The sequence below is a fragment of the Pan paniscus genome, chromosome 16 (assembly GCF_029289425.2).
Source record: "Pan paniscus chromosome 16, NHGRI_mPanPan1-v2.0_pri, whole genome shotgun sequence".
Classification (NCBI taxonomy): Eukaryota; Metazoa; Chordata; class Mammalia; order Primates; family Hominidae; genus Pan; species Pan paniscus.
In genome coordinates, this window is record NC_073265.2 from 30,730,789 (window position 1) to 30,745,030 (window position 14,242).

Consider the following 14,242-nt stretch of genomic DNA (forward strand, 5'->3'; position numbering starts at 1 on the left):
ATCTGCTCAGACATGTAAGCTGGCCTTGTGGCCAAGGCAGAGAGACTCTCATGGCCTATCTCAGAACAGCCATCTAATGACCATCAAAACCTTGACACACTGGCGGGGTGCAATGGCTCATGCCTGTAATCCCAGCACTTTGGGAAGCTGAAGGAAGAAGACTGTTTGAGGCTAGAGTTCAAGACTTGGCCAACATAGGGAGACTCCATCTCTACAAAAAGTTTTTAAAATTAGTTGAGCATGGTAGTGTGTGCCTGTGGTCCCACCTACTCAGGAGGCTGGGGCAGGAGGATCCCTTGAGCCCAGGAGGTGGAGGCTGCAGTGAGCCATGATGGCACACTCTAGCCTGGGTGACAGAGTGAGTGAGACTTTGTCTAAAAAAAAAACAAAAACCCAAAAACAAACAAAAAACAACCTTGACACATTCCTCTACACCCCAGTGTCCCCCTTTTCTGTTGTTTAATTTTTTAAAAACTGTCTCTGGCGGTCAGGCCCAGTGGCTCACACCTGTAATCCGAACACCTTGGGCGGCTGAGGCAGGCAGATCACCTGAGGTCAGGAGTTCGAGACCAGCCTGGCCAATGTAGTGAAGCCCTGTCTCTACTAAAAATACAAAAAATTAGCCAGGCGTGGTGGCACACACCTGTAATCCCAGCTACATGGGAGGCTGAGGCAGGAAAATCGCTTGTGCCAGCAGGTGGAGGTTGCAGTGAGCTGAGATGGTGCCACTGCACTTCATCCTGGGTGACAGAGCAAGACTCTCTCTCAAAAAAAAAAAAAAAAAAAATTTTATCTGGCCTGCTTAATGCTTAAGTGTTTGAACATCCCCACCATTTTTTTTTTTTTTTTTTTTTTTTTTTTTTTTTGTGGCACTCAAGAGGCCATCCCTTCTACCTCCACACTGGTCAGTCTGATTTTCTCCACATCCCTTCTACTCAAGCATCAAAGACTGAGAAAACTGAGTCATAAAAGAACAGATGTTCTAGGGTTTCAACGTTTATTCCTGGCATGACTAAGAGGACGGAAGAGCCTGCTGACCTCATCCTACAGCTATACAGGGACTCCCAGGCCTTGCCCCAAGACGTACCCTTATGTTTTCTGACTGTAGTAGGTGGGGGCAGACTCTACCTTCAGAAGGAACTACAAGATGTTTCTTTGTTTTGAGATGGAGTCTGGCACTGTCGCCTAGGCTCACTGCAACCTCTGCCTCCTGGGTTCAAGTGATTCTCCTGCCTCGGCTACCCAAATATCTGGCATTACAGGTGCCCTCCACCATGCCCAGCTAATCTTTGTATTTTAGTAGAGACGGGATTTCACCACGTTGGCCAGGCTGGTCTCGAACTCCTGACCTCAGGTGATCCACCCACCTCAGCCTCCCAAAGTGCTGGGATTACAGGTGTGAGCCACTGCACCCGGCCAGGAAATACAAGATGTTAATGAAAGAATTTGAGAACATGAGCGAGGTGGCTCATGCCCATAATCCCAGCGCTTTGGGAGGCCTGGGTGGGCGGATCACCTGAGGTCAGGAGTTCGAGACCAGCCTGGCCAACATGGTGAAACCCCGTCTCTACTAAAAATACAAAAACTAGCCAGGCCTGGTGGCGAGCACCTGTAATCTCAGCTACTCGGGAGGCTGAGGCTAGAGAAGCAGGCTGAGGCTCTTGAAGCCAGGAAGCAGAGGTTGCAGTGAGCCGAGATCACGCCATTGCACTCGAGCCTGGGCGACAAGTGCGCAGGAAGTCAGGGGACCTAGCCAGGATACACTGCCTTTTCCATCAACTGGCTGTGTGTCCTTAACCTCCCTGGTGGAGCCACTTAACCTCTTTGGTACTTCTGTAATGTGAATGAGGAGGATAGATGGATATAAGGCCCCTTACTGCTCTAAGAATCTATGGGATTGGATTTCAGTTCAGCATCCATTTCCAGGTTTGCGCTCATCTTTCCAATGAGAGACACCTGGGCAGGTAGAGCAAAGAGCAATTCTCTGGCTGCTGGTATAGTAGACCTAAGGCTTGAGCAAGTGCCTGATACAAGAAGAAAAGGAATTGCCCCTTTTTCTTGGCAGCCAGGACAGAGACCCAGTGCCCAGCCTGCTTATACCTCCAACCCTGCCCATCCATCGCCTGACACACAGGAGTGCAGGACAAGTTCTCGCCCCTCATTGCCCTCCCTACCTTTCCAGTTCTGGCAGTTCCTTGCAGGCTCTCCCCACCTTGGGTTTCCTCCCAGCCCCGTCTCTGAGGGCAGCACCTTCCCACATCCTGCCGCAGGTCAGTGTAGCTGTGAAGGAGGCAGAGGAGTGAGTGTCTGAGACACGAGTGATCCAGGTCCTTCAAGCTGCAGAGTACATCCCTCACACACATACTCAAGATTCCTCCAGATGGTTGTCCTAGAGAAGGTGGCGATGTGATTTCCCAGGTTCTCCGTGAAGTAGTCAAGTATTCAAACTCCTCTATGCCCTTCTTCCTCTTACTCCTTCATTCCCTCTATTTCTCCTGCCTCTCTCATTGCCATTCTTTCTTACATTATTTTGCTTCCTTCCTCAGTTCTCCAGGATCTTCACCTATTTGTTTATTTTGAGATAGCGTATGACTTGTCACCCAGACTGCAGTGCAGTGGAATGTCATGGCTCTCTGCAGCCTCGACCTCCTGGGCTCAAATAATCCTCTCACCTCAGCCTCCTAAGTAGCTGGGACCACAGGTGCATGCCACCACGCTCAGCTTTTGTTTTTTTTTGTTTGTTTGTTTGTTTTTTGAGACAAGTTATCACTCTGTTGCCCAGGCTAGAGTGTGGAGTGTGGTGGTGATCTCAGTTCACTGCAGCCTCGACCTCCCGGGCTCAAGTGATCCTTCTACTTCAGCCTCTCCCCGAGTAGCTGGGACTACAAGTGCACACCACCACACCTGCCTAATATTCTGTATTTTTAGTAGAGACAGGGTTTTGCCATGTTGCCCAGGCTGGTCTCGAACTCCTGGGATCAAGCAATCTGCCCGCCTTGCCCTCCCAAAGTGCTGGGGTTACAAGCCTGAGCCACTATGCTTTGCCGAAGATTCCCGTCTTCCCACTGAACCTTCCTCTTTCCTTCTCCTGGGCCATTCCTGAGCCCTGGCTGAGGGGAGAGAAGGGAAGGAAAGCCCCTCCTGCGGCCATCTCAGCATCCAAGGCAATCCTGGGGCTGCTCTGTCTCCAGGGCCCCAGCCATCCCCAGACACTGAGTGCCTGAGGGGGGGACCCTCACTCCTGTGGCACTATGGTAAGATAGGAAACAGTGGCTTCTCCTCAAAGCAGCCTCGCCGGTCGGTCAGCTGACTACCAACATGGGAAGTGGCCAAAGATCCACATGGAATGACACTGATAAGCACTTTGCAGTGTCTGAAACTCTTAAACATCAGTGCTGTCTTCCTAGTTTTACAGACACAACTCTGTGGGTTGGATGAGGTTTTTCTAAATGTACAAATGCAGAAATATACGGAGGGAGTAAAGGGACTGCCTACAAATCACATCTAGAGTGTGGTGTACCTGATTTCAAATCTTTTATTTTATTCTCGCAGCAACGGGAGAATCCGCAGTCGAGGGAGGTGAAATGACTTGCTGAACGCCACACGGCGGACTCCAAGCCCCGAGCTCCTATAACAGAGGAGGAGGAAGGCGGGCTCAGCTCCTGCCACCCAGCAGCGGGGGAGATGCAGCCCGGGACTCGGCTGGGCCACGGGGACAGATCCAGGCCCCGCCCCCTGACCTTGTTCTCTGCCCGCCGGGAAGTGGGGAACTTGCGGGGAGCAGCCTCAGCTCGTCCCTGGGGCAGAGTCTCCACTTGGGTGCACGCCCTGGGGTGGGGCTTCTTCGGGAAGCCGGGGGCCTTCAACTCTGCTCAGGAGCTCGGGCCGGAGAAAGGCCCCGAGACTTGAAGCCCTTGCCCGGGAGGGATGAACACGCAAAGGAACCCGAGGAACGGGGTAGGGGACCAAGAGTAGGACCAGCTTCTCCTGCGCGGGGACAGGGCCTGTGGAGCGGCCTGGAGGAATCTCTCCCAGCCGCGAAGCCCGGGAAGGCTGCGAGGCCCCAGCGCGGAGCGGCCCCTCCCACCTCCCCGAGGGCAGGCGGAGCGAAGCCTCGGGGCCCGGGCCCAGGTTTTGTGCCTACGGAGGTTGGACTTCCCCGCCACCCCGAGGAGTCACCGAGAGCCTTCTCTCCCTCGCAGGGGCCCTGGGAGGCCCGCGCTTTCTCTGAAAGTGGAAGGAGTGGGCGGGGGGCGCGGCCGAGGCGGGGCGCGGGCGTGCAGCGGCGCAGGCTCCGCCCCGGGGCCGTCTCCAGCCGGGGGCGCCGAGCCGCTCCAGTCCCCGGCGCGCCGCGGGCTGGTGGGCTCAGCGGCGGCGCCGGCACTGGGAAATGACCCTGCCCGGGGGCCCAACGGGCATGGCGCGGCCGGGGGGCGCGAGGCCCTGCAGCCCGGGGCTGGAGCGGGCCCCGCGCCGGAGTGTCGGGGAGCTGCGCCTGCTCTTCGAGGCGCGCTGTGCGGCGGTCGCTGCGGCCGCCGCCGCGGGGGAGCCCCGGGCCCGCGGGGCCAAGCGGCGTGGGGGACAGGTCCCCAACGGGCTTCCGCGGGCTCCCCCGGCCCCGGTGATCCCTCAGCTGACCGTGACAGCCGAGGAGCCCGACGTGCCCCCGACCAGCCCTGGGCCGCCGGAGCGGGAGAGGGACTGCCTCCCGGCAGCGGGCTCTTCGCACCTGCAGCAGCCGCGCCGCCTTTCCACCTCGTCGGTCTCCTCCACTGGCTCTTCGTCGCTGCTCGAGGACTCGGAGGACGACCTGCTGAGCGACAGTGAGAGCCGGAGCCGCGGCAACGTGCAGCTGGAAGCGGGCGAGGACGTGGGTCAGGTACGGGCCGCGGGGGCGGGGCCAGCGCCGGGCCCGGGGGCTGCACGGGGGACCTGGCTCGGTGCTCCCGGAGGACCCGCTCCTGTCCATGCTCCCTCCAGCGGAAGGTCCTGTTCTCGCGGTTTAGGAGGAATCTGGGGGTCAGAGGGAGGCGCCTGGCCGACCTCTCGCCTGGGCAACTTTCACCTCGGCTCCGCCGGCGGGTCGTGGCGCTGGCCCTGGGGCGTCTAAGAAGCTGGGCGAGGAGCAGGCGACCCGCCGCGGGGACTGGGCGAAGCGGGGGTAGCGGACCTTGTTGGCTGTGGGTTAGGACAGGAGGGATCGGAGGGGCTGAGCCTTGCCGGGTGAACCCTCGGAAGGAGAGAGGCGAAGGAGAGTTTCCCTTACCCCCCGCCCCCTCTCCGGTGCCGCGGCCGCACCCCCGCCGTTGCCACGGTTTCCCTCTCCTGAGTGGGAGTGGAGCGGCGCTCCAGGCTCTGCTCGGGAGCCGCTGCCGTCTGCTCCCAGCGCCCGCACGAGGCGTGGACGCAGGGGAGGGAGGGGCGTGGGCCTGGGAGCTCTGGCTGGGAGCGGAACGCAGCCCACCCAGTGCGCGCCCTGCCTCCCATCTTCCCGGCTCGCCGCTCCTGAGCGCGGCAGAGAGGGGCGGTAAACTGAGGCTGCAAGGGGGCAGGATCACTCTGCTAGTCTCTGCCTCTGATAGCCTGGGTGTTCTGGGACCAGGTCTGACCCTCGGAAAACACAGCCCTGGGCACTGTTAAGTCATTCCTGACGCCCGCCACTTAGGGATGTGCGGCTCCCGGGACACCCTCCTTGTTCCCCTCGTTTTAACTAAGGCCAAATACCTTGAATAACTGTCCGTGGTCAGCGCGAAGGACTTTCTTTAGATCCACGTTTCGCAAGTGTCCCTGAGGCCGAGGAAGAGGCGAGGGGCGCCCCCGGCCTCGGGCGTCTGGGGCCTGCCCATAAGGCCGGGTCGGCGCGGCGGGGCGGGGAGAGCTGTGGCCGCGCGCCTGCTCCGCCGCACAATCGGCTGGGACAAGGCAGGGAAGCTGTGGCGACCTGCAGGGGTTCACAAGCCCGGAGGCCGATGGGGTTTGTCAGTGACACCAGAGGGGAAAAGCCTCACAGAGCAGGAACACCCCCCGCCGCCAGGTGCTGGGTGCGCCGGCTCGGTCACTAGCCTGCCGCTTCCCCTTCTTCTTCCCCGGTGGTCAGAGCAGCCCCGGACCCAGGATCGTTTATGGGGTAACCCTTGCCTAGGTCGGGGGGCGGATGCCGGGGCTTCCCAGGATGTGGAGTGTGGGGCAGTGAGAGGTCCCCCGCCCCGCCTCTTCGGAAAAGCCTGAGCAGCAGCTCCGGGGGCGCGGAAGCTCTGACACCTGAGAGGCGGTGCAGGCGAAAGGGCGCGAAGCGCGGGCGCGTCCCGCTTCCCTCTTCCGCCCGCAGGGACTCGGCGAAGTGCCTGGGAGAGGGAGTGCGCTAGGAGGAGGTCCTGCGGCCCAAGCCTGGGTGTAGAGACCGCCCCGGCTAAGGTCAAGCCTCGGGGACCTGGGCGACCCCGCCGCCCTCCGAGCCGTCGGGAGCCGGTGCAAATCGCCGCTGAGGGCCCTTCCAGCTCCAAGGCTGCGGCTTCCAGGCCTTCCCCACCCCCAGGCCCGCCGGGGCCTCCCCGAAGGCAAACAGCCACAGCGGCGGCAGATAAGCCAGGGGCTGTTGACAGAGGCTGCCTGAGTCCGTGTGGAAGGGCCCAGGGCGGACTTTGCCTCGCCGCAGGTCCCAGAGCCGCACAGCGCGCCGGCCCAGGCCAATTTAGGGCTTCCCCAGGCAGGAAGCAAGGCTGGTCCGGCTGACCGTGAAGGATGCACGTGGGCCGGACTCTAGAACTCCCGGCTTACCAGCCCCTTACGCGCGGCCCAGGCAGGCCGGAGCCCAGGAAGTTTCTGCCTGCCTGCCTGCCTACCTCTCTGCCTGGGGCATACGTAGTCCCCTTCACCTCCTAGGAGCCCTCTCCAGCCTGCCCAGAGCAGGGAAATTGAAACTGGGCAGCCTCACTCCGGCAGAGGAAAAAGTCACGGGCAGGCTTTTCCTAACCAGCCAGGGGAGAAGTTGGAGGCCCACCCGCAAGGTCAGCTGCATGACTCTATGGCCTTGCCTGCCTCCTCAAACAATTGTGGGGTATTGCTGGAGGAAAAGAGAGGGTGTTTGGCTCCTGTTCATCTGGTTTTCTTCTTTCTGTGCTCCAGGATAGGTAAGGAGACCTGGATGCCATCCCCTCCTGGACTCAGAATTCCCACACATCGCTTTCCACTAATTATAGAGCAGAATTTAGGTTAACAGACTTCCTTTTTAAACAGCTAATGCCCATGGGAAGGTGAAGTCGTGGGTCACTTATACCTTAGTGCAAATCGTTTTATAAATTTAAACTGATTGCTCTTCCCACCACCACGACCACAGGGAGTGCTAGTTTGATAGGGCAATTGGAACATGGGGAGGGTATTGGGCTGGTAGAGAGCTTCAACCAGAGCCTGGATGACTGGAGGCAGGGAGCAAGGGTGAGTGCCAAAGACAGAGCACTCACCCACCTGCTGGTCTGCTCTGGCAGAAGATACACTGTGTATCTGGCATGAGCAGGTGTCTTCAAGGCTTCCGAATGGAGCTTAGACAAAGGAGGGTCTGAGGCTAGTATCCAGCCAAGCCCTGCCCAGAGAGAGGTACTCCCTGTTCAGCCCTAGGAGTGAGGAATTATCAGAGGGCCCTCCTGTGACTTCATTAAAGTCTCTCACACAGTCAGCAATCCTAGCCTTTGCCTCAAGATACCCAGGTAGCCTCTGGCTGTGTGTTAGTCTCCCAGAGAGGGCACCTTCATGGAGGGAGGCCCGAGCCAGAGGATGTTCAAGCGTCTCCCGGGTTCAAGCGATTCTCCTGCCTCAGCCTCCTGAGTAGCTGGGATTACAGGCACCTACCACCACACCGGCTAAGTTTTGTATTTTTAATAGAGATGGGGTTTCACCATGTTGGCCAGGCTGCTCTCGAACTCCTGACCTCAAGTGATGCATCTGCCTTGGCCTTCCAAAGTGCTGAGATTACAGGTGTCAGCCACCGCGCCTGGGCTTACATTCATTTTTAAAAGCGTGATGTTCTCTGGGGGAGGTATCTCCCTAAGGTGGAAGGTGGCAGTGAGTTGAGTTCCATGACACTGGCACAACTCCTGCCATGCTTGGCCATACCCATTACTGGCAGGGGGGCTAAATCCTGTCATAGCAACCTCAGGTGGTAGGACGGAGGACTCAGATGAGATAATAGGTATGAAAATCTTTTGTAGGCTGGGAGCAGTGGCTCACACTTGTAATCCCAGCACTTTGGGAGTCCAAGGCGGGAGGATCACTTGAACCCCGGAGTTCGAGGCCAGCCTGGGCAACATAGCAAAATCCTGTCTCTACTAAAAATACAAAAAAAAGTCACGGTGGCTCACACTTGCAATCCCAGCACTTTAGGAGGCCATGGCAGGTAGATCACTTGAGGCCAGGAGTTTGAGACCAGCCTGGCCAGCATGATGAAACCCCGTCTCTACTAAAAATATAAAAATTAGCCAGGCGTTGGTGGTGCACGCCTATAATCCCAGCTACTCAGGAGACTGAGGCAGGAGAATCGCTCAAACCTGGAAGACAGAGGTAACAGTGAGCCGAGATCGCACCACTCAAATAAATATGTACACACATACATAAAAAATACAAAAAATCAACCAGGCATGGTGACTCACATCTGTAGTCCCAGCTACTCTGGAGGCTGAGGTGGGAGGATCACCCGAACCCTGGAAGTCCAGGATGCAGTGAGCTGTGATCGCACCACTGGACTCCAGCCTGGACAATGGGAGTGAGACCTTGTCTCAAAAAAAAAAAAAAAAAAGTATTTTGTAACCTGCTAGCTAGGACTGGCCTTAGTTGCTGCTGCTCTTGATTCTTATGAGATGCAGAAAACCAAGGTCAAGAGAGTAGGTGATGACGCCATTTTACCCCTGCTTGGGAGCAGGTCCATCAATCAAATGGTAATAGCCCAGGTTTTCAGACACACATCAAATCCTCTTCTGCCAGGCCCACCTGCCAGCCCTCCTCACTGTTTCTGCACAGTTCTAAAAGGATGGTTCAGTTCCCTCACCCTGCCTAACCCAAGGCAAGTTTCCTCTTCACTAAGTCCATTCTGGTCCCACTATCCCCTAAATTCTTCTAGCAGGTCCCTACAGCCATTAAACTCATTCTTTTGGATAAAGGCAAAGGTGGCCATCCAGTAGAGAAGGGCCCCCAGGCAGGTCTCAGTGTTCCCCAGAAGTCAAAACTCAGACTGCCTTATTGCTGCACATCACTTCACCACGCACAAAGCACTTTCTCAGGCCACATCCCATTTAACCCCCAAAGGGAGGCAGGATGGTAGCATCCTGCTGGGGATACTTTGGAACCTGCTGGGGCAGTTGGAACTTGGGGAGGGAGGATGGGCCGATAGCTTCAGCCAGAGATTGGGAGGCTGGAGGCAGGGCATGAGGGGATGTAACTCCCCTTGATTTCCTTCTGTAAAATGGGAATGATACCACTTCACGCACTTGCTATGCATGTGCATTCGTTATGGCTCTTAAACTGAGTGTGGGAGAAGGGGGTACAGGATGGTGCTGCTGAATATACATGGCACATACATCATCTTCCTGGAATTTTACTTGAGGGTTTGGAGGTGGTGAGTTTTATAATAAAACTTGGATTTATTATGCAGCAGAATGCAAACCTGGTGTGTATTTAAAGATTTTAAAAGGAGTTTTGAAAGTGATGTCATGCTTCTAGTGGGCTGCTTCTGGCTACACCCCCAGATCCCTGGGGATTGGGCACGTGATCACACCCTAGTGTGCCATGTAAGGGCTTCAGTAGGAAAGTGGGAGCAATGCTGCCTGATGGAAGATGAGAAAGTGCCTGACATGCAATAGGCAGGCAGCATTTGATGGTTCGTGTTACGGCAGCAGCTATGTCCTCCCAGGGGAAACAGGCCCACACAGATGGCAGTACTTGGTTGGGTTCACTCAGCTGGAAGGTGACACAGCCATGACTGGAACCAACTACTGACTTCCCACCCAGTGCTCTACCATAACCTCCATCTCCTCCCCATGGGAAAGGGCTTTATGGTCAGCAGCCCTCTTCTACTTAGGCCACCTCCTCAGTTCTCTCTCTCCCTCTTAGAACTCCCTCTTGTCAGGGAGGTGTATTCCTGTGGGGGTACAACATGTGTAACTGTGCTAAAAGGCAAGTGCCTCTGTGGGGAGGCGGCAGACACAGTTGACATGAGCCAACCTGTGTACTTCAGAGAGGACACAGGGCTGCCGAGTTGCGGGTGGTAAGAGGAGAGGTCCAGAGGATGGGATGCTCTCAAGATTAGCTGGAGGCTAGAAGAGATAAGGGGCACACCAAAAAAAAACAAAAAACAAAAAACAACCTTCGTCTCCTTCCCAGGTTTGTCTAAGTTGACAGGCCCTCAGGTTTGCACCTTATTTTCTTTCTTTTTTTTCTTTTTTTTGAGATGGAGTCTCACTCTGCTGCCAGGCTAGAGTGCAGTGGCTCGATCACGGCTCACTGCAACCTCCACCTCCCAGATTCAAGCGATTCTCCTGCCTCAGCCTCCCAAGTAGCTGGGACCACAGGCGCATGCCACCATGTCCGGCTAATTTTTGTATTTTTTTTTTTTTTTTTTTTTTTGAGACGGAGTCTCGCTCTGTCGCCCAGGCTGGAGTGCAGTGGCGCGATCTCGGCTCACTGCAAGCTCCGCCTCCCGGGTTCACGCCATTCTCCTGCCTCAGCCTCCCGAGTAGCTGGGACTACAGGCGCCCGCTACCACGCCCGGCTAATTTTTTTTTTGTATTTTTAGTAGAGACGGGGTTTCACCGTGTTAGCCAGGATGGTCTCGATCTCTTGACCTTGTGATCCGCCCACCTCAGTCTCCCAAAGTGCTGGGATTACAGGCATGAGCCACCTCGCCCAGCCCGGCATCTTATTTTCATGGCTTAAGATTTCTAGGTCCAGATAAAAACCAAGGGTGCCCTGGGCCTTGCCAGCTAATGAGTGCATAGAATCCAGGGATAGCAAGAGAGGCTTGGAGAGCCTTTTCTTTCTCCAGCCCTGTTCTTTCTCCAGGCCCTGCCAGGCTGGGCTTCCTGCCCTGGGCCTGTGTACAGGTTTGTTTCTGTGTATGTCTGTCTCCCTAAATGAGAGGAACCAAGGTCCTGAGTGAAGGAATCAGTGATTGAGATTTGTTCAGCTTCTACCTCATACCATGGAATGGGATGGGGGAGCTGGGCGCCTATCATGCTTAAGCCTTATGTACTACTCACAGCAACCCAGTAAGGATAGTTATTTCCTCATTTTATAGATCTTTTTCTTACAGATGCACAGAGGCTTGTTTCTTGGGCCCTGGAATCTTTTGAGGCATTGGTAGTAATAAAAATTTGGGGGGCCGGGCCTGGTGGCTCACACCTGTAATCCCAGCAGTTTGGGAGGCCGAGGTGGGTGGAACACCTGAGATCAGGGGTTGGAGACCGGCCTGACCAATATGGTGAAACCCTGTCTCTACTAAAAATACAAAAAATTAGCTGGGCATGGTGGTGTGCACCTGTAGTCTCAGCTACTTGGGAGGCTGAAACAAGAGAACCGCCTGAACCCGGGAGGTAGAGGTTGCAGTGAGGCCAGATCGCGCCACTGCACTCCAGCCTGGGTGACAGAGCAAGACTCCATCTGAAAAAAAAAAAAAAGGCCCTACTCTAGACCAACTTAGAATTTCCCTGCGGTAGGCCTGATAATCTGCAATTTTTAACAAGGGTGACCATCAGGTAATTCCGATGTTCACAACAGTTCAAAAACCTCGACAGAGCATTTTCGTAACCTGCCCACGCGTTCTTCAGTGGCAGAGCTGGAGCGCAAACCGGGGGCTTCAGATGCTAAGTCCAGGCTCTTGACAGCTCACTGGAGACGCTGGAATCACCTTCACTGCGCCTGTATCAGCACCCGCCACACAGGCGCACAAATAAACCTTCCCAGAGTGAATGAATGAATTAATGACTCATCCAGCCCCAGCTGCTTCCGGTGGGTCGGGGGCGTGGCGAGAGCCTGTTTCAGTGGAGGGAGGGCTTATGCATTGCCGAGACGCCGATTATCAGACCTTGACCCTGTCGCTTTCAGAAAAACCACTGGCAGAAGATCCGGACCATGGTCAATCTGCCGGTCATAAGCCCTTTCAAGAAGCGCTACGCCTGGGTGCAGCTGGCAGGGCACACTGGTGAGCCGTGGGGCGGGTGGGCGGGTGCCCGCGACGGGAAGGGGCTGGGCGGCGCTGACGGATGCCGGTCCTCAGGGAGTTTTAAGGCGGCGGGCACCAGCGGGCTGATCCTGAAGCGCTGCTCGGAGCCGGAGCGCTACTGCCTGGCGCGGCTGATGGCTGACGCGCTGCGCGGCTGCGTGCCTGCCTTCCACGGCGTGGTGGAGCGCGACGGCGAAAGCTACCTGCAGCTGCAGGACCTGCTCGATGGCTTCGACGGACCTTGTGTGCTCGACTGCAAAATGGGCGTCAGGTATGCGTGCTCTGCCAGGTCGGTTGGGGGGATCAAGTAGGGGTCCGGGGCCGGGACAACTGCTTGAGGGGGACCCGGGGCGAGTGCTCGAAGGGGTCTCCGTGTGCGCCCCCTCATGCCCTGGCCGCTGCCTGCGCCCCCACAGGACTTACCTAGAGGAGGAGCTGACCAAGGCCCGTGAGCGGCCCAAGCTGCGGAAGGACATGTACAAGAAAATGCTGGCGGTGGATCCTGAAGCTCCCACGGAGGAGGAGCACGCGCAGCGCGCCGTCACCAAGCCGCGCTACATGCAGTGGCGGGAAGGCATCAGCTCCAGCACCACCCTCGGCTTCCGCATCGAGGGCATCAAGGTGAGGCAGGCGCGCTTCGCTGGCACCGCCCCAGCCCCACTGCGCGCTGTCTTTCCCGATCCCCCGCTCCCGCCCCGCCTGCCCCTCCGCCCTCTCCCACCGCCTCGCCGTCCCCTGCAACTGGGAGGTACCGCTGCTCTACGCTGTCCTCTTCCCCACTGGCGGGCCCGGGGCCCCTGACACTCCTGTCCCACATCCAGAAAGCGGACGGCTCCTGCAGCACCGACTTCAAGACTACGCGAAGCCGAGAGCAGGTGCTTCGCGTCTTTGAAGAGTTTGTGCAAGGAGATGAGGAAGTGCTGGTGAGAGCGGGATCCCAAACCCTGAGGTGTTGGGGAGCCTGAAGCCGAGGACTGCCCCTGCCATCTGGCCCAGTGCCCTCGGCTGTGTCCCCACCATGGCCCTCACCGCGCTGGCTCGCAACTGCTCTACGCTCCTTCCCTTCTGGGCCACGCTGGGCGGGGCCCTGGGTCCTCCTCCTGGCGGCATTTGCCAAGCCCAGCGTGGGTCCCGGCTCCTCATCGTTAGCAGGGGCTCATTTGGCGTTTAGTTAATTTGCCCTCCTCTCCCACCCCACCCTCTGCAGAGGCGGTATCTGAACCGCCTGCAGCAGATCCGGGACACCCTGGAGGTATCCGAGTTCTTCAGGAGGCACGAGGTAAGCGGCGGCTGCCCGGGTGCCCGGGCCGCGAGGGCTAGGGCGGGAACCCGGCAAGGGCGTCTCTGGGCAGGGCCGCGGCCTGACGGTGCGGGGCTCGCAGGTGATCGGCAGCTCGCTCCTCTTTGTGCACGATCACTGCCATCGCGCCGGCGTGTGGCTCATCGACTTCGGCAAGACCACGCCCCTCCCCGATGGCCAGATCCTGGACCACCGGCGGCCCTGGGAGGAGGGCAACCGCGAGGACGGCTATTTGCTGGGGCTGGACAATCTCATTGGCATCCTGGCCAGCCTGGCTGAGAGATGAGGCTGGACTCCTGTCCCCGCGGGCCGCTCACCTGACATGTGGACCTGCAGCTTTGTCCCCACTGTGCATGCCGGCTTGAGACTGGAGCCCCGCGGTGCAGGGCAGTTCACCGGGTCCTGCAGGGCCAGGCGCCAGCCACTAAGGGGGGGCACCGCCGATGCCAGGGGTTTTGCCCACCCGGGCCCCAGCGTTCCCAGAGCCAAATGACACTAACTTATAGAAGGGGAGGGGGCAAAGGGCTTCTTCCTCAGGCCAGCTCTTCTGAGGAGGCTCTGCCCTCTCCAGAGGTGCCAGACCGTGGATTTTATTTAGCAAGCCTAGACCTTCTGGTCTAACCTCTCACACTACGATGGACTCCCCTTCCTAATAAAACTCAAAGACAAGATGCAGCTTCCTGTGCCTCAGGCCTCAGCCCCTCCCTCCTCTGGCCCCCTCTTCCTCAGTTCCGGTC

General features: G+C 57.6%; 1 protein-coding gene and 1 long non-coding RNA gene across 2 annotated transcripts; one reads left to right on the forward strand and one right to left on the reverse strand.

Moving 5' to 3' along the window:
* Positions 1-816: 816 nt before the first annotated feature.
* On the reverse strand, positions 817-4,869 carry LOC134729067 (uncharacterized). Its single transcript, XR_010109905.1, has 3 exons — positions 4,730-4,869; positions 3,521-3,628; positions 817-2,280 (listed from the first exon to the last, which is right to left on the reverse strand). It is a non-coding gene; the product is annotated as an uncharacterized LOC134729067 (long non-coding RNA).
* ITPKA (inositol-trisphosphate 3-kinase A) lies at positions 4,308-14,180 on the forward strand. The gene is made up of 7 exons (XM_034938562.3): positions 4,308-4,879; positions 12,088-12,184; positions 12,260-12,476; positions 12,622-12,826; positions 13,027-13,128; positions 13,413-13,484; positions 13,588-14,180. The coding sequence occupies exons 1-7, from the start codon at positions 4,391-4,393 to the stop codon at positions 13,789-13,791; spliced, it is 1,386 nt and encodes a 461-aa protein (XP_034794453.1). The 5' UTR covers positions 4,308-4,390; the 3' UTR covers positions 13,792-14,180.
* Positions 14,181-14,242: the final 62 nt, after the last annotated feature.

Excerpts from the sequence above, each read along its gene's own strand:
- ITPKA (XM_034938562.3), top strand. The coding sequence starts at position 4,391 with ATGACCCTGCCCGGGGGCCCAACGGGCATGGCGCGGCCGGGGGGCGCG. Across the intron at positions 4,880-12,087 it reads CGGGCGAGGACGTGGGTCAG|AAAAACCACTGGCAGAAGAT; the intron begins GTACGGGCCGCG and ends TGTCGCTTTCAG. Across the intron at positions 13,485-13,587 it reads AGTTCTTCAGGAGGCACGAG|GTGATCGGCAGCTCGCTCCT; the intron begins GTAAGCGGCGGC and ends CGGGGCTCGCAG.